This window comes from Odontesthes bonariensis, chromosome 16 (genome assembly GCF_027942865.1).
Source record: "Odontesthes bonariensis isolate fOdoBon6 chromosome 16, fOdoBon6.hap1, whole genome shotgun sequence".
In the NCBI taxonomy this organism is placed as follows: Eukaryota; Metazoa; Chordata; class Actinopteri; order Atheriniformes; family Atherinopsidae; genus Odontesthes; species Odontesthes bonariensis.
The window spans coordinates 10,856,920-10,875,783 of record NC_134521.1 but is presented as its reverse complement, the minus strand read 5'-3'; the positions used below and the strand labels follow the sequence as shown (position 1 = coordinate 10,875,783).

Below are 18,864 nucleotides of genomic sequence, written 5' to 3'. Positions count from 1 at the left end.
TTTTATTTATTTATTTATTTATTTGAATCTGTTTTAATTCATGGGGCCTGGGTAGTTTTAGTGCTACTGCTGGTTTAGTGGTCGGCTCAGCCCTAACCACAGTTGACACATTGCAGATAAGACTGCCCCTGCCTTAAATCATCTCCCCAACCTTTTTGTTAGTTTTATGTTCTTCAGGCCTCCCCTACAACATGAGCTTCCTCCTTATCAGTGTAGTTGAATAAGGGTGCTAATTAAGGGAAACAAGCCTGAAAAGAAGTATGAATATAAAAGAATATAAACATGAGAAGTAAGTAACAACATAGTTGGAGGGGAAGGAATAGCGGACATAACAGTGTGATATTTTGTGATGTAATAAGAGGTAGATGAGAGGTAGATGTATGTTAGGTGGTGAGGTCAGTGGACGTTGGAGTACAGCATGACCGTGGCTCTGTGAAGGAAACTGTCTCCAGGTTCGGACCTGCCAGACCTCAAACAGGGGTGCGAGATGTCCCTCCGCATGTTTTGTGCCTCGCTGAGGCGCAGGACATCAGGCAGTAATCATCTGTGCTGTTTTGATGACCCTCTGAAGCGTCCTGCTGTCTGCTTAAGTGCAGATAGTGTTCCCCACAGTGATGCAGTACAACAGCAGAGCGTTCTCAATGAAGGAGTGGTTGAAGTTAATCAGAGAGCTGCTGATGAACAAACAATCCACACAGACTCTCCATCGCTGCCACAGCTTCTCTAACTTTCACAGACTTTTATAGAAAATGTGATCGAAAACCGACTGTTTTGGAAGATAAGTTTTGTTGAAACATTAATTTTCTTTTAGAGCAGAATTTATCTGTTTAAAGCTGATCAGAATACTGTCTCCAAAGATCTAACTGTATGATGGTCCTCTTTTAAGTTTGCTGTGTTATGTTTCACAATGTAAAGGGTGACTCGTGCTATCAAATGTCATATTTTTGGGTATATATGGTATATTAATATGGTAGATTTACACTAAAGATGGTTCATAATTAGGACATTTATCCTTTGTTAACTGTGGCAACAACACTGATCTTATAGAGTATTGATCTTATATAGAGTTTGTATGATTTTATTAAACATAGTGGTCATGCATGGTTCACACTTTGAGAATCCAGTCTGAGAAGCTAGTTTTAGGAATCAGTTAATCCAGCATTTATCAGCATCTGAAAGTTAAACACATGTTGATTAGTAATCAATTTTTTTCATGTTAGAATAACCCAGTAAAGTGATGCTCCACCCATCCAGGCTGTGATGTTTTGGGGTGAACTGAATTAGATTTGAATAGATTTATAGAAAAGAAGCTGAGATTGTTCACAGAAAAAAAGACCTGACATATCATTCGGGTCTCAGTTTCAGACAGTGGGGTGAACACACTGAATGATAATTACTTTGGGTTTACCAGTGAGACCAGGCTGGGGTAACTGTGGAAATACTGTCAAAAGTCTTAGCATCATGGTGGTGTTAGGAGTCGACTTTGAGATGAGCTGCATACTCCCTGGCTCTCGGGAGACTTTAGGATGTGCTTGCAGACTCACACACAGATAAGACCATTGTTATGTGCAACCTACAGCACTGGGTTAGATCATCAGTATGCACCACACCGAGGGCATGGCTGCTTCACTGATAGCAGGCAGCTCTTCTGTCTGAGTGGAGGCTGTCTGATGTAATAACTTTGTCAGCGATGAGGGGGCAGCATTATTCGACTGCTTTACTCATAGATGGCAGCTCTGCTGAGACCCTAATTGCACAGTGCAAGACTAGTGTTTTTTACGATGTTTAAAGGAGAAGAAGACCTTATTTCTGGCATAAAATACGTTCATCGACTCACTGATAACAGTTTGGTGAAAGTCGGCGTCCTTCGGACGATATTTAGATCAATGGAGATCCACGTATATCCATATAACGGGAGAGAACAGGGCAGAGACAATACAGCCTCTAAATAAGGCATTATCTGTCTTTATTTCACCAATACTTTAAGAGGAATGAATGAATTATTTATTTACACTGTATTTTATATGGAAGGTCCCATCTTCTTCCAGGGAGTCCGAATAAGATACATAATAACAATGGTTTCACTTCAAATTGTAATTAAAATAACTAATTTTGGATGTTAAGTCAATATAAAACCACACGGGGGGTAAAACGACAGGACTATACCAGCAGCTGATGGTATTTTGAAGCTCTTTCAATGCACATGGAGCTCTGTTCTTTAACGATTTATATCTTCTTTGTTGCTTTAACATTTCTTGGCAGCATGGATCTAAAAGCTTACTGAGTGTTTTTGTTATTTGTGAGAGTTCAAAAATGTCAATGGTAGAAATATTTAGCAGGAAATGTTTTAAGTGAGAGATCTTAGTGTTACATAAAGGCCTCGTAAAATTTGATATAGAAACATAAATTGGTCATTCAGTGCCAACTGACCCAACCCTGCCAAATAACTTGATGAGAAAACTTCATGGGACCCCGTAATATCCTAAAGTTCTGCTCCAAATACCTTTTTAGTTGGGAATTTTTGGCTCTCTGAGCATCATCAGTGGCTTATCTTTACCTGAATTAGGTTCAAATTTGTACTGAACATCCATGGAAACCTGATGATAATTTACTTTAGCTGAAGCCAAATATTTCTAAGTACTCAAACCGATTAAACTACGTTATTTTTTCCAAACTTGAGGGATTTCCACTTGGGGAATCTCTCATGTTGGGGGTTCAACTATTTCTTTGACTGTAGGTGTCAGACTGAGGTTTTCCACCTGCACTATTTAGGCTTTAGGAAGGAGTAATGAAGCACTTTACTGCTTTACTTTAAAAAGTGTGTCATCATAAACTCAACAATGTTCTTAAATTCATAACACAGAGATTTTGAAAAAGAACTTTAGGAATTTCCAAGGTCCAATGAACAATAATGGAGTTCTGATGAACTGGGAGGATTAAAGGAGCTGGAATTACTCATGTTAACTCTATTAGAGGATAGCTTATGTGTACAATTCATAAATGAGTGGGTCTTTGTTCTCGCTGTCAGGTTACAAAGCTCTCCTCAAGTGTCTGTCAGGACGATTCTGCAGCAGAGAACTGATTGGCATCATGGGGCCCTCTGGAGCCGGGAAGTCCACTTTGATGAATATTCTTGCAGGGTACAGGTGAGAACTCGACCTGTACGTTGGCCCATTAGGGATACTTGCATAAGCAGGCCTATATCACATCTAAAAATGCCTCGTGTTTTGAAACAGGGAAACTGGCATGAAGGGCACAATCCTTGTGAATGGCCGGCCAAGGGACCTCAGGACCTTTAGGAAGATGTCCTGCTACATCATGCAGGATGACATGTTGCTGCCACACCTCACTGTGAGGGAGGCCATGATGGTGAGGTCATCAAAAATGTATTTCCAACACCTCACTGAATCCCAAAATTGAGTAATAAGTGCTGAGTTTTGTCTGTCTTTCAGGTTTCTGCCAATCTGAAGCTGAATGAGAGCATGCAGGTCAAAAAGGAACTTGTGAGTATGAATATGCTGAAGCTACTATAAGTCGATGTTCGCCAAAATAGAGATTTGTTTTAATGCCATTTTTACGAATATTCATGGCTGTACTTTGTCATGGTGGGTAAGGCTGCAGAAAAATAAACGGGATAATGATGATGGACAGGATCCCGCTGTTAACGTGATGGTAAACACAGATTCTTAATGAACATCACAAGCCCACAACACAAGAGAAAGTGGATGCAGACAAGTCAGGGTAAACCACAACACTCATGAGATTTTTGCGTGTTTTTTGTGTGTTTTGCACATGAAAGCCACAGTAGCTTGATTCAGGGAAAACTTTATAGACAACAAGCAGAGCAGCATGAGAACAAAGCAGGACGCTGCACACAGGTGGCAGTCAGGGTTGACCACCGCCTTCCTGTCTGCAGCCAACATCTATCCATACTCGTGTGGGGTTAAAAGTCACATATTGTGAACCATCTTAGATAATTCTTTAGATATACTTTCAACAGTGCACGTCTGTGTGTAACACGTCTTCTCTTTGTTCGTGTCTGAGGTGGATGAGATCCTGACAGCTCTGGGTCTTCAGGAGTGTGCTCAGACACGGACCAACTCTATTTCTGGGGGCCAGTGTAAAAGACTGGCCATCGCCCTGGAGCTGGTCAACAATCCACCGGTGATGTTCTTTGATGAGCCCACGAGGTAGAATCTCACTGACCAACATGTGTTTCAGATCTGTATAGTTTCATATTAAATCCAGACTCATGAGCGCATCCATCTCCACATTTTTCCATCTCTCTGTTTGTTTTTCTATCCTAGCGGTCTGGACAGCTCTTCGTGCTCCCAGGTAGTTTCCCTCATGAAGTCTCTGGCTCAGGGCGGGCGGACAATCATCTGCACCATTCATCAGCCCAGTGCCAAGCTCTTTGAGATGTTTGATAAGGTAAGTTGAGTGCTTTTGCTACCGGATGCCTCTAATCTTCCATTAGCTGCAGCTCAGACCGGTGCGCTGTAGGTTGGCATGATTCATTTTATACGGCTGAGGCAGCGAAGCAGTCGATATCAAGTCCCATTGTTTTGTCGGCTATTGATCTATTTTTGAGGGAGACGCTGTGTTGGAAACTATGTTGATAACTCTGTACCTGTGTTGCTCATCCACCAGCTGTACATCCTCAGTCAGGGTCAGTGCATATACAAGGGCACAGTCCCTTACCTCATCCCATATCTAAAGAACCTGGGCCTCCACTGCCCGACGTATCACAATCCTGCGGATTTCAGTAAGTCCTTCAAGTCCTTGAGTGCAAGTGTGTGTATATGTGTGTGTTTTTTTATGCTCTGTTTGTTCTTACTAGCTTGTCATCTCTCTTACTAGTCATTGAGGTGGCATCAGGGGAGTACGGAGACCTAAACCCAGTGCTGTTTGAGGCTGTCCAGGGTGGACTGTGCTCAGAGGAGGGCAAGAAGAACTCCAGAGACAAAAGTGACTCTTCGTGTCCCTCTCAGTGTCACAGTGTAAGTGATGCTTACCCTTTAATGCAAAACATGCACTGCTGCGTCTTATGTTCAAAAAAGTTAATAAGAAAAGTGCCGAAAACACACAGAAAGTATCTGCCTTTACGAACCTCAAGGAATTTCTCAATTACTTCCAAAAAATAGGGCAGAGCACCTCAAATTGCTCAAAGACACCTCAAGATGTGGAGAATATCATTATATGATATGACCGCTTTAAACACAGAGTCACGAAAATAAAAAAAACATTTAAAAACAACAGTAGAAGATCTAACTTGGTTAATCTACAAAGGGTCAGTAAAATGATTGTTTATCAAGAAATATCAGAAAGAATGAGCATATCAGATGTAAATATAACTAGGTGTTCATGCTCTGTGAAAGACTGTTTAGGCAAGCAGTTCAACCACTTAAAAATAGTATTTTTCTACATTAAATTGCAAATTATTTGAAGATTTTGTCAGCTGTGGTGCAAAATAATGTGCTGTAATGTACTTGGATTTAGTTTGAAGGAATCCTCTCCAGCCTAATTTCAGATGGCAATTAGCTTATAGTAAAATTGTTTTAAAGTCTGGGTTCTTTCTTTCTGGGTATTTTCCATTCTGGAGAGACTTCAAGCTTAGAGTTGCTCTCCTCGGTTCCAAGATTACACTTCCTGTGATATTTTGCTCCACAAACACTTGGCTTTGTTTCACCTTTTAGGCTGAGGCTGTTTGAGGAGCTCTTCAGTTATTTTAGTTTTACTTTTAAACACTTATTCCTACAGACCTTATGGTTCTGAAGCTGACATGTGTTGAAGTTTGATCATTTTAAAGGCATTCTTGAGTTGTTTCAGTAGGACAGTGTCATATTTCAGCAAGGCTAGCTTTAAATTGTGTGAAACGTCCATGGAGATCTAATATCTAAGCAATAATCCACAATAATGTGTCTCAGTTTTAAATCATCTTCCCATAGCTTGGTCCTTTCAGGTGCACCAGCAAACATTGACACTCAATTCAGTAGGCGGCAGAAATCACCGCCTGCAACTCTGGAGTCGATGTTTAGTTGTAGGTCTCAGAAATGTTCATTGATGGACAGCACATTCTCATTTTTAGTTCCAGTCAAGAGCCCTTTACATCAATTTTCAAGAGACTTTCAGAAGTGTCTCCATGTGTGGTTTATAGCTCCATGCAGGCAGAAACGACCTGAAATTACAGTCAAATAAAATATGACTTCTAGTGGTTGTAGGAGAAACTGCATGTGGCATCTAAAAATGGCATCCATTTAGGTTACGGTAGCAAATTAGAATGTATTTCAGTTCTAACCATGAGGGTTTTTAACCCTAACCAAGTATCTATTATTTCTGAACCTTAGAGCAAGCGATGTTATTGCCCAAACCGATCTAAAAAGAGACAGAAAGACGCTTCAGTATAGCATGCGGGTGTATTTTCTTTCTAACGAGGTAACCGGGAAAAATTCTGAAGCCTAAACGACGTCAACATTAAAGCCAAATTCTAGAATGCAAAGTCGAGAATGTGCAGCATTCTGTGGAACCAGTAGGTTCAGTTCTCACTGACCTTTATGTTGAACAGAAGTACGTTTGTGTCTCAGAGAAACCATCATCCCATTAGTTGACAACATACCTGATCGCATTTTAATCGTCTAACTTCCATCATCAACTGTCACCATGGAGGGAAGAGGGAACGGAGGCAGCATGGTAATATCTTCTTTATTTAGCAATGCACTGCTGTTGTTTAAAGTTTGCTCATATTTTTACCTTCACAAGGTGTTAATTTCAGGGAGTCAGCTAAATACCTTAGCTAAAGTATTCTTTGCTTTCTCCGTCTCTGTGGTTCCTCTCTCTCATGTAAATCTTTAACATAACCCTGCATAGGATTATAAGAGAGGAAAGGAAGATATGCAAAGACTGATGGAGGTACAGATGAGAGAAACTGAGGAAAAACTGAGATCGGTTGCAAAGGTCATGGTCCTCAAGGAGAGAAGTGATACCTGGAAATGTTGCAAACAGCAGCTCCTCAAACAAGAAAAGAAGAGCAAAAAGCTGAAGGCCGCCCTCCGAAAAGTGAAGAAAGAAAGCAAAGCGAGAGAAGAGACGATCATCTCTCTTCAGGAACAGCTCTCCACACTTGATAAAGAGTTTAACACGAAGCTTAAACAGAAAGATGAGCAAGTATTTTGCCTGCAAAAATGCCTCCAAGCTCAGAATCAGAAGCGTGAAAGGGTCACAGCTTCTGGTGAAAACTCCTGCAACTTAAAGCACACGGAGGGGAATAAAGTCAGCCAGCTTGAGGAGCTTCTGAAGGAAAGGGAAAAACAGGTCAGCAGAGCCATTAAAAAAAGTCGTGCAAGAAAAGATGACCACATGGACACGTTGGCCCAGCTGGATAAGGTGGAAGCAGCTCTTCAGCAGAGCCAACTGAGTTGTCAAGCTCTGGAGCAAAAACTTCTAAATCAGCTGGCTGAACAGGAGGAGAGACACCAAGACGAGCTCTTTGAGAAGGAGATGCTCCAGGAGCAACTCTCTGAAAAACTGGACAAGGCCTTAAAAAACCTCTCTGCGCTCTCTGAGAGTTCAGATGTGAGAGTCCAGCAGCTTCGGGGAGAAAAGAGAGAAATGGAGGAGATGCTGCTGGCCAAAGAGAAGCTGTGGATCCATCAGGAGGCTGAGATGAAAGAGGACATCAAAATCCTCATTCAACAGAAGATCCAGTTTCAGGTAAGCTGCCTCAGACAGTCATTTTTAAGATGGATATTCTAGAGACGCCTGTGGACCTGTGCAGGTTAAACTAACTTTGGGATGTTTTCTGCGTTCAGGAACTCATAACGGTCAAGAACCAGAAGAAACAAATCTGAGGCTGAACTGAGAGCAGGACAACAGCAGTTTGACTGCACCCCCAAACAACCTCTCACCGCCCTGACTTTACCCTGCCCCTTATCTAACCTTTACCTTACCCCTCCCTATACCCTCAAACCCCCTTATTCTTTTTGTAACTACTGATATGTTGTTTCTTTTATTAAAGAGTTATAGATAAAACTTGATTATTGACGATTGTTTCTTCTTTTTCTTTCTTTTTTCTTTTTGCACTTTCATAAAACATTACAACAAGTGTATATCACAAAAAAATACAAATAAAAAATATATATACAATAGATAATAAATGATAAGCTGCAATGAATCAGTGCTGGAGAGGTTAGAAACCCTGGGAGGGCTTATCGAGAACCACATCATTAAGATAAGTAAACAAAATAAAATGTATCTTATCAGAATAAAACCACAAATGGATTAATGAGAGAGAAAAAAAACAATAAAGAATAAAAACAACATCACAAAAATCAGTAATTAAGCAACGAATCAAGAAATAAATTACAATGAATCAAAGGAATAAATTGCAATGGCAACTATAAACAAAAAAGAGAAGAAAAAGTATTAAGACAACCCCATAAAGTACAGATAATCTTTTAATTTCCTTTTATAAAAGGGGAGGGAGGGAGAGCTGTGTGTCAGGTGAATACTTGTTCCATAAAGTTACACCTTTATATTTGATGGGAAACTGTGCTCTGGTGGTACAACAGAGTGGGCTATGAAGCAGCTTAGACTGTCGAGTTGTTCTGGAGTGAATGTTTGAGTTATGTTGAAAATATTGTTGTAAATGAGATGGAATTGTGTGTACCTGATACCGGACTTTGAAGACAAAAATACATGTTTCCATAGTGTTAATGTTGTAAATGGACAGTTTTATTTGCAAAATAAAGGGGCAGATGTGGCTGTGGACTCCGAACTCGTGGCTATTCCGATAAAACGTTTCTGAATTAAGTGGATTCGATTATTTCCTTCTGCATGCTTTTATAAATGAATCTTGGTCTAACTTGGTTTATCAGATCCGAACAGGCATCAAAGGTTTGTCGATTGTTTAACGTCATTTACTTTGCAGCCAGAAAAGCACTCTGATATTCTCCCTTTAAGACTTGAGAAGGCATTTGAACACACGGATGGCAATATCCAAGGTCCCCATTACGGGGCATTCAGTGAACGGGCCGACTTTATTGAAATTTAGTCAAATTTGATGAATGTAAGGCCAAATTCAATAAACTTCAATTATAGTTTAATTTATGCTCCTGGTTTCTTCAGAGGTTAAGAAATAAAAGCTTTCAAGGCCCTCCAGAAATAGTTTTTAAACAAAGCCTCAGATCTAAAGGAAAGATGGTGTACTCGTGTCTTTGTTATTCGTTGTAGCAGTCTAAATTGACAGTTATCAAGTTCTTTAAAGAAACACTTGAGAAGTTTATGCACCCTAAAACTACCAAGTCAAGGAGAAAAATGGCCACAACAGCCTCTGATTCTTGGTCAAAAACAGACTTTTTAAACTTTTTTAATCAAAAACTGCACTGCATTCATTTGCTGCTTATTTATTTGACACAGACTCTCTGTCTTTTCCCACAGGATACAGGAACTCTTGAGAAGCATAGCTTTGCCACCAGTACATTCACACAGTTCTGCATCCTCTTCAAAAGGACCTTCGTTACCATATGCAGGGACGTGGTAAAAAAAAAAGCCATTTTTTTCAAATGAATCCGGCTCAAATACCGTTTGAAAAAAAGTTCAGTTGTTGTTTTGGTATCAGTTACAAGTGTTAGAGTTTGTGTTGATGTTTTCCTCAAGGTGCTGACCCACCTGAGGGTGATGTCCCATCTGTCAGTTGGAGTCCTCATTGGCCTGCTTTATCTCAAAATCGGAAATGATGCCAGCAAAGTCTTCAACAACACTGGTTTCCTCTTCTTCTCCATGCTGTTTCTCATGTTTGCCGCCCTGATGCCTACAGTGCTAACCTGTAAGACGCTGAGCCTCGTGGGAACATTGTTTTTGGTGTGTCGCTCTTGCGGCTGATGTGGAAGACCTTTTAACTGAGCTGTTGTTTCACAGTTCCCCTGGAGATGTCTGTGTTTATGAGGGAACATCTCAACTACTGGTACAGTCTGAAGGCCTATTACTTGGCCAAAACCATGGCTGACATTCCTTTCCAGGTAATGTCTCTAGATGATTCAACATTGAGTGGTGTAAGACTCCATACAATGCAAATTAATGACGCTAAAAAAAGAATCTCCTTCACAGGTGATGTGTCCAATCATGTACTGTAGTATAGTCTACTGGATGACAGAACAGCCTCCGGAGGTAGGACGCTACCTGCTCTTCATGGCCTTGTCAACATCCACGGCGCTGGTAGCCCAGTCCCTGGGTCTGCTTATAGGGGCTGCATCCACGTCTCTCCAGGTAAGCAAACCTACACACTCAATATTTCCTACAATATTTCCAACCAATTCTTTGCACCACTATAAATATAATAATATCTCATGTAAACTTTAACATTATAGTTGCTGTGTTTAATTTGTATGTGTAATTTTGAGCAATACATGCTGAAAAGCAACTGAATACATTGTATCATGCTTCAATTCATGTAGAATTATGTGAACAATGATGTGTTTTGTTTAATTGAGAATGAGCCAATGATGGAGTGGGTTTCTACACTTTTCACTGTATGTCTCCTCACTGTTTTTACAGTGAAAAGCTGCCACTTTAATGTTTTTTACATCCTTCGGGAGGTCTTAGGCTACGTGCCCACGACAACGGTAACGACAGATAAACGCAGAACATTTCGACAGATGTGCCTATCTTGCACACGGCGACGGTGTTTTTAGGAGTTCAAAACGGAGAAAACGCAAACGCCCTCCAGAGTGGAGATCTTGAAAACGATCCAACCTCTCGTCGCCGTAGGAACAGTTCAAAACGCAGAAGTGCGTTTTTTGCACACGTTAAGTGGGCAGTTCTCCATGAACGACTCCCATATCTCACTATATTTATTTTGGACACTCTCCCAATCCACGTTATCCACTGCCTTCCTGGCTTTGTAGTTCAGTGTCGTGTTCAGGAGCAACTGGACCTCATCATCTGTCCAAACAAAGTTTGAAGGCGTACTGTTGTTGCTGCCGCGCTTCGCCATTTTCTTCCAACTGACGCGGAGGAAGTAGCCACAAAACAGGCATTTCTCATATTTATTAATATATAACAATATAACTCATATAACAATACCAAAAGTATTGTTGCTACTGCCACCTACGTCCGGGGCGTGCATACTACATCGGCAAACTATGAGTTTTATACGTTTTCCCTGTTCCCATGGATAGACAGATATCCACCCCCAAGCGCTCGTGAGAACGCAGATAAATTGTGGAGGAAAAAAAACGGACATCTGCATTTATGCTTCAGAGCGTTGTCGTGGGCACGTAGCCTTGGTTGGGTGTGACCTGAAACCTTATCACTTAGTTTATCACTAAACCTGTTAAACCGCTCCTTTAAGATGGAACAAGGCACGTCTTTTATTGAATGAATAAGCATACTTCCTCTCTCCTTATCTGCTGTAAACATAGGACATTGTGTTTGTAAATTTAAAGTATATATTAATTTATTTTAGTTGCGTTCCACTGTAAACACAGACAAGGAGACGAGGGTTTATCTCTCATGTGTTACCATTGTTTATAGTTGTCAGGTTATCTTATTTTTCAACCTTGTCATTAATTGACCTTTTATGAGACATTGTCTGCAGGACTGTTCCCATTCAAGATAATCAAGATCATGGAAAAGAATCTTGTTGCCCTCTGGCACATAATTTTAGCACATTATGTACTGCAGCAACCATGCAAAGCCATTGCTTGTGCACATCTCACATATTTCTGTGAGACGAGGGTGCTTGTTGTGCACTTTATATATGACCTGAGAGAAGAACTGGGTGTCCCATCAGAGCAATCGAATCTGTCCAAAACCTTGGAGCTACAAACCAAACTTGACATGATCTTGGCAAGCTTGCTAACTTGGAAGGAGTTAGCAAATTGTATGCTTACTTTTGATTTGAGTTGGAAGGAGTTGAACATTTTGTCTTAAGGGCAAGAGTTCTATGAAGAACCACTAGAGAAGTTTATGCATGGGCGCAGGTGGCACTGGGGACGGGGGGGTCATGACCCCCCCAGATTCATAGTGACCCCGTCCGTACTTAAGGCGGCAAACGTCACAGATAACTTTGTCTAATTTACATTACAGTGTGCATTGAGAGGCCGCCGTTTGTGTGCTACGACAAATGATGCATTCCAGTTGTACACGGATGTCGGAATTTCCTTGATCCAAGTCAGATTTTTAATCAGATTTTTAATCTTACCAGCCCTAGAATTCATGCTGTCTGCTGCTCACGTAAACAGTAGTTACATGCTTTTCTGTATGCTTGGGATGCGCTGAGAGTGCTCAACTTTGGGGTCACATTGTTCTGAGCTCCAAGTTCTGAGCTTCATTGTAAATGAACGCACCAAAGGGACGACCGTCACTCCCCAGGGTCCGAAAGAGGAAGAAGTTGCTGCACAATGTGTCAATGACGGAGCGGGGGTTAGTGCAAACTATTGGCCCATAGGGTTGTTAGCCCGATTCTTTTATTGGATGCCCAAGAACAAGCTGGAGAAATCTTAAGTTAAATAAAGTATTTATTCGTGGTCACATGTGAAGTTTAACCGTGCTGAACTCGGAGAGACAGAGCCCTCGCAGGGCCTCCATCAGAGAGAGCCCCAATATCCGGACACATTTCATATTTATGTTCACCTTTATCTCACAGAGGTTGTACTTACACTCGACAAAGTATAATTGGACATTTGCTAGTGATATGAGCAGGCCATCCACCGTCTTTGTCGTGTTCTTTGGATGTGATAAACAATGTGTGTGTGTGAGTGTTGTTTCAGGCGTGTATCTACTATACCAGACCTATCTGACATACATTTGTATGAGCAGAGTGTAAACGTACAAACTAGGAACATAGATTATTTAGTGAACTACGGAATATGAATACATAAAGTCTAAGAATAAAGCCAATTTATAACATTTTCCCCCTTTTGGCATGATTTTATCATGTCAATTAAAATGAGGTTGGAGTGTTATATTCTGTATTGTGTCACCCCTGTTAGCGGCAGCCAACTTAGCAGGGCCTCAAACTGCAAGTCCGCGGCCACTTTAAGGTGCAGCACAACCAGAGAGGAGATTTTTGTCATCATTATGTGAGCGTCAATGTGTAAGCTATTCTTCTTTGCGTTTATCAGCAGCAAGCAAGTCTTCATTGCACAGGCATGTGGAAATAATAAATATAATAAAACAATTCTAATGCGTTAGCAAAAACTTTTCTATCAGGAGTATTCCATCATTTTGCTCGGAACAGAACCTCTTTCCGAGAGAGTTAAGACCTTCATATCTCACTGATTATAACTCTGCAAATGAGCACATTTCTAGTATCAAGTATCACGCCTCTACGTGTATGCAAGGACTACATGTATAAATATTTCTTGATATTATTCTATGTGTATGTGGCCCCGAACCCATCCTCTTTGTTCATAATGGCCTAAACTGTATGTGGTTTGAGCAGTGCCAAGCCCTGCTCACCCATACCTGCTCACAACACATAACAATAATTAACTAATGCTACAAAAACATTCTAAACTATTGAAACTCAAACAGTGCTTAAGGCAATTAACATTACCAGCTGGCTCGTCCACTGTTCGCAGCGAATAGGAGCGAAAACCCGATGGCTGAACCGGGAAAAATTCTCCTATGGCCCCATTTCCATTTGGCGACTGACCACCTCATTACCTTTCAGTGTCTAAGGTCCCGCTCCGAACAGCCGAGTCCCCCCACTGGCAGTGGACATAGTCATGATTGGCAATTTATACACTTAAAATTATTCCGAATTAACTAAATGATTAAACGAAAAGCATTATGGCACAAAACACAAAACAATACAGAACATTTAACCATGACATGTACTGACCATGCGCCGAGTCGTGTAGTGCAGCTCAGTTTCTTCTGGTCCAATCCTGTCACTGCTTGGTGCTCGGTTCTCCTCATGGCTGAACATCAGTTCAGCATTCTGATCAGGAACTAATCTTGGAAGGAGAGGTTCCCAGCACTTCACTTCCATAAAGGGATCTTTACCACCCCTTCTCCCTAACTAATCTGCTTTTAGGACAATTCAGGAGAGAATTCAGATGTATTATGTTGACCGTGGTTGAAGATTGTGTGATTGTTCAACCATCATCTTGGCATGATGGGCACGGCCTTCCAGAATTTCAGATGGACTCCTTGTCCGTTGCTTGGCTGTGAGTCCCGTAGTGGTTCTGAATCTGTGGATTAATATTAGTAGGAGAACAAATCGTACAGCACACCAGAGCAATTTGTCATTTGCACTGTATTTTATACTCAGGACATGTCTTTCATGACAGGTTCAATCCTAGTGCCCAATTTTTCCTTATGTCCCCCAAACCAAAACAAAAACCACCAAACCAAACCAAACAAAATAAAATAAAATTAAATAAAATAAAATAACCCAAAACAAAACAACTGGCCAGTTGATATAACCCCTGTGCGCTCATATAACTCAATGCTGTGCATTACTGCAGAATTCAGTACCATCAATTTCCTTTTGCTGTGGAAAAAACTTCAAATCATTTAGAGAACATATCACCACAGCGACACAACATAAGACAACACATAACAAAGACAAAAGAAGACAAAAACACACACAGAATTTTGTTGGGAAAACTTGAGAAGCAATTAATTGCCGAACTCCTCCACTGCAGTTCCTGCTCCTGTGTTGCTCTCTGCTGCAGGACAGAAATGTTTGTGGTTAGATTTTATATTGGGAGCAGCACAGCATCAAGAAAGCAGCCATTTCTTCTCAAAGACCAACTGATTTACCTGTTTAGGATAAATATTGTCTGTCCTCTCTTAATTCAGCTCAGAGTGTTAAGATACAATTTCAGGATAATCAGTTTAATTCTCACTTGTTACTTGCCACTAAATTTTCTTAAATTCTTACCAGTGGCTGTGTTTCGTGATGCTGAACCGTCCACAAACAGTTCAGGATCAGCATCTAGTTTTTCTGCTCCAGTTGAATTAGAAACACTTCATGTGGTACCAACAGTGTGACATCAGAGCTGTTTCCAACATCACGTGATACCATAACATGTTTTCATACAGATTAGAATTAGCAATATAGGTTTATTTTATTTGTTAGTTGATCTTAATTCATCCTTTATTTTTTATCTATGTGTGAGTGTGCGTGTGTCTGTATGTGGCCTTGGGTTTCACTGCTTTGTTTTATCTGCTTCTTGAGTTGATGTAGGTGTTTAACAGGGCGCCGGCTGAGGTCACAAAAACTTTTCTTATAAACGGATTAATCTACCTTTTCCAATCAGAGCGGCTCAGACCTCTAATTATTTAAAATGTTCTAAAATTCACTCCTTTTCTCAGTTTGTTAATATGGTTGAGTGGCATCTCTTTAACTGTAAACAGCATTTTATTTTTATTTCACCCATTCTATCCAATGCTATACTGTTTCATTCACTTATCATTTATCTGCAGGGTTAGAAACTGCTAATCGTGTTGATATATTGTTTCTCTTGTACGGCTCTCTGGTCACTGTGGCTGTTTTTAAATGCGTCATAAAAACAAACCTTATCTTGTCATATGGTCTGACTGTCTTATCTCAGTCCTGCTTCAGGTGGAAATCATAAAGTCTCAATTTGTAGAACGTTTTGTTCTGACAGTTTTCAACAACTGAATGTCTTGTTTTAAACATTGTGTTCTTCCTGGATTCATTTTGGGCATTTTATCGCTTCTTATCTCTTCACTGTGATTCTTGCATTGAAAAGCTGTTTTCAGTTTATCGAAGTACTTTGGTATCTCTCCTAATCATATTCATGTTAAAATAACTAGATGAGGAAATAATAATTGCTCTAGTATAAAACTAAACATCCATTATCATATGTAGTTCTTGTACTCTTAAAGTACCGGCCAATGATCACTCAGAGTCTGTAGATACACGTATTGTTTGGACTGGTCTCGCTCTCAGGCTGAATGAGAGAAGAAGGAAGCAGGATTGAGATGAGACAATCTTAGGGTGATAGTATTTTATGACAAAGAGAACAACTAATAACATTATGGAGCAGCTTGGAGGTTATCAGTTATCTGAAAAAGTGTTTGGAGCTTTTAATCTTTGTGATTCATTATTTACTGTGATGCTGCTGCACAGCTGATCTTTAGTTAGAAACCTCAGGCCAAGCCTCCGACTCTGTTGATTTTTCTTTTTCTCTTATTTAGGTCTCTTATTAGTGACGTCAAAGTTGATGCTGGAAAAAAAATTAATTTCTGTCAATGAACCTTTGGAAAAAAAATTTACTTTGATCCTAGGTTAATTTGGCTTGTTGCTCTTGTGATTGTTAGTTTGGAGTTAGATTGATATTAGTTTTATTGCTAATACCATAAATGCTATTTTATTGTTAATTTAGAGCTAGGTTATTGCTCAACCTGTTTTGATGTGACTCAAGCTAAAGGTGTTGCCCCAACTTTTGCCCTAACCAGATGCTTCCAATCGGATCTATTCATAGACAACAATGCACATCACAGCTCTGTAAATTCTAACCAATGAAGTATTAACACACCTCTAAGCACAAGATTTTATTAAGTCCTGGGACGCCCTATTGTAGCATTCGATGGGAGCCAGAGGCCTGATGCCAAGAATTCTGGTTTGGGTAGGGGTGGGGAGGGGCTTGCTGGGGACCCCGTTGTGGAGGAGGGTAACTATCATACTCATATCGTGGAGTCCCTCCTTCTGATTGTTCTAAGTGCTGTCTGTGGCGACAATCATTGGCCCAATGGCCATATCTTCCACATTGATAACACTTATCATTTTTCTTTGAGTGACGGTGTTTATTTTTATCATTTCTTCTGACTGGAGGTCTGCTCTGCTGAGCAGCAGGTTGGTGGGGGTAGGAAGGTGGTGTAGAGTTGGGCAGTGCTCCTGACGAAGCACGTTTAGCGTGCGGCAACTGTGTCTGGACCGCGTCCAATAGCACGCAAGCTTCAGCATAAGGGGCAGGAGGAGACAGTGTTGTCTTATTCTCCTCGGTTGCAGTTATGTTGTGTAGAGGTGTCTTATCTTTTTGTGTGTCAGGATGTGTCCCTGGAGAAGATTGCGGCCCTGCTGGCATGAGGTGCTGTATTTGTGCAGAGGACTGTGTCTGAATAGAGAATTTAACTTCTGCCAGAAATGTTCCTGCTTTTTTCTGCCATCTAGTCAAGGTGTCAAATAATACCGACCCCAAAGAGCCGGGTTTACATGTTTTCCACTCATTGATCATTTTTTGTGACATATTCCAATGTTTTCAAATGTGTTTATACTTTACGTATCAACATTCAATGTGACCATCAGACAGTAAATTTATACTTGGATTTTTAATGAGGACATCTTAATTCAGGCAACTTAATTTAGCATGACCAATGTGCAGAAATTTCACATATATTCATATAAGAGGTTTTCTGCTCACCTTATGTTCGGGCGCCTCAAATTGTCTGAAAAAAGGGTCCCCATCACCTCCAGCAGTCCTCCCTCGGACAGTCTGAGTCAGCCAATCAGGGTCCACGGCACCAAACTGTTAGCCCGATTCTTTAATTGGAAGCCCAAGAACAAGCTGGAGAAATCTTAAGTCAAACAAAGTATTTATTCGTGGTCACATGTGAACTTTAGCCGTGCTGAACTCGGAGAGACAGAGCCCTCGCAGGGCCTCCATCAGAGAGAGCCCCAATATCCGGACACATTTCATATTTATGTTCACCTTTATCTCACAGAGGTTGTACTTACACTCGACAAAGTATAATTGGACATTTGCTAGTGATATGAGCAGGCCATCCACCGTCTTTGTCGTGTTCTTTGGATGTGATAAACAATGTGTGTGTGTGTGAGTGTTGTTTCAGGCGTGTATCTACTATACCAGACCTATCTGACATACATTTCGTTTGTATGAGCAGAGTGTAAACGTACAAACTAGGAACATAGATTATTTAGTGAACTACAGAATATGAATACATAAAGTCTAAGAATAAAGCCAATTTATAACAGGTATTGCAAAAGTGCCTACGTGAGCGCCAGTTAATGCCCAAAAAATAACTTATTGAGTTGAGATCATTTGTTGACAGTTCAAAAATCCCATCTGCGCCCCTGAGTCTAAAACTATGTGCTTCGGACTCCTTTTAAACTTCACTGATCTTTGTTATGCACATGCCTAGTCCTGAAGCTGCCTTGGAGTGCCTATGGGCCGGGATACCGCAGTTCACGACTTTGGTTTCCTGCCCCCACCGCACCCTTTTGCTTTACAGTCATTTGACATTTTTGGGGGCTTGTTGGCCTTGTTGGCCTCCAACATGGCAACTACTTTGTGTGTATGGCTGTGCGTTTGCAGGGCTCACACGGAGAACTTTAAAGCCAACCACTAGCCACTAGCCATTATTAGCATAACACACAGTGTTCTCCAAATTTCCAAAGAAATAAGCTAGTAGTGTCTATGGCAACTTGTAGATGAAAACATTACCATTACAGGACTAAACAGCCCATGCAAAATGTTGATATGTGTCTGAAATCTGAATCTATTTCTCACTACTCATTGAACTATTGGCTGTCCTGTATATTGGGAGATTTGAATGACTGAACAACAGTTAGTTTAGAACATTTTTTTCAAATGCTAAAATGCAGTGTCATCATTTGGTTTAATTGATTAAATTCACCATCGGGTTTTATTTAGATGTTTTAATTGATTGTCAATGTTTCCTTTATAAATAAAGGAATATTATAAATATAAAGTATTATAAATAATACCCTTCTGTTTGTTTTATAGGTAGCAACGTTTGTGGGTCCAGTCACAGCCATACCTGTCCTCCTCTTCTCTGGCTTCTTCGTCAATTTTGACACTATTCCAAAATACCTACAGTGGAGCTCCTATGTGTCCTATGTCAGGT

The 18,864-nt window shown here is 40.6% G+C and overlaps 1 protein-coding gene across 1 annotated transcript in view; it reads left to right on the top strand.

The window, feature by feature from the left end:
• The window catches only part of abcg4a (ATP-binding cassette, sub-family G (WHITE), member 4a), a 31,129-nt gene that overhangs the window by 8,826 nt on the left and 3,439 nt on the right, over positions 1 to 18,864 (top strand). The window contains exons 3-14 of the mRNA XM_075487821.1: positions 3,029 to 3,146; positions 3,237 to 3,369; positions 3,453 to 3,503; positions 4,045 to 4,190; positions 4,308 to 4,431; positions 4,651 to 4,765; positions 4,861 to 5,000; positions 9,436 to 9,534; positions 9,655 to 9,823; positions 9,916 to 10,016; positions 10,105 to 10,263; positions 18,744 to 18,862. Of these exons, the coding sequence (XP_075343936.1) occupies positions 3,029 to 3,146; positions 3,237 to 3,369; positions 3,453 to 3,503; positions 4,045 to 4,190; positions 4,308 to 4,431; positions 4,651 to 4,765; positions 4,861 to 5,000; positions 9,436 to 9,534; positions 9,655 to 9,823; positions 9,916 to 10,016; positions 10,105 to 10,263; positions 18,744 to 18,862 (1,474 nt within the window). The remainder of the gene's footprint in view (positions 1 to 3,028; positions 3,147 to 3,236; positions 3,370 to 3,452; positions 3,504 to 4,044; positions 4,191 to 4,307; positions 4,432 to 4,650; positions 4,766 to 4,860; positions 5,001 to 9,435; positions 9,535 to 9,654; positions 9,824 to 9,915; positions 10,017 to 10,104; positions 10,264 to 18,743; positions 18,863 to 18,864) is intronic.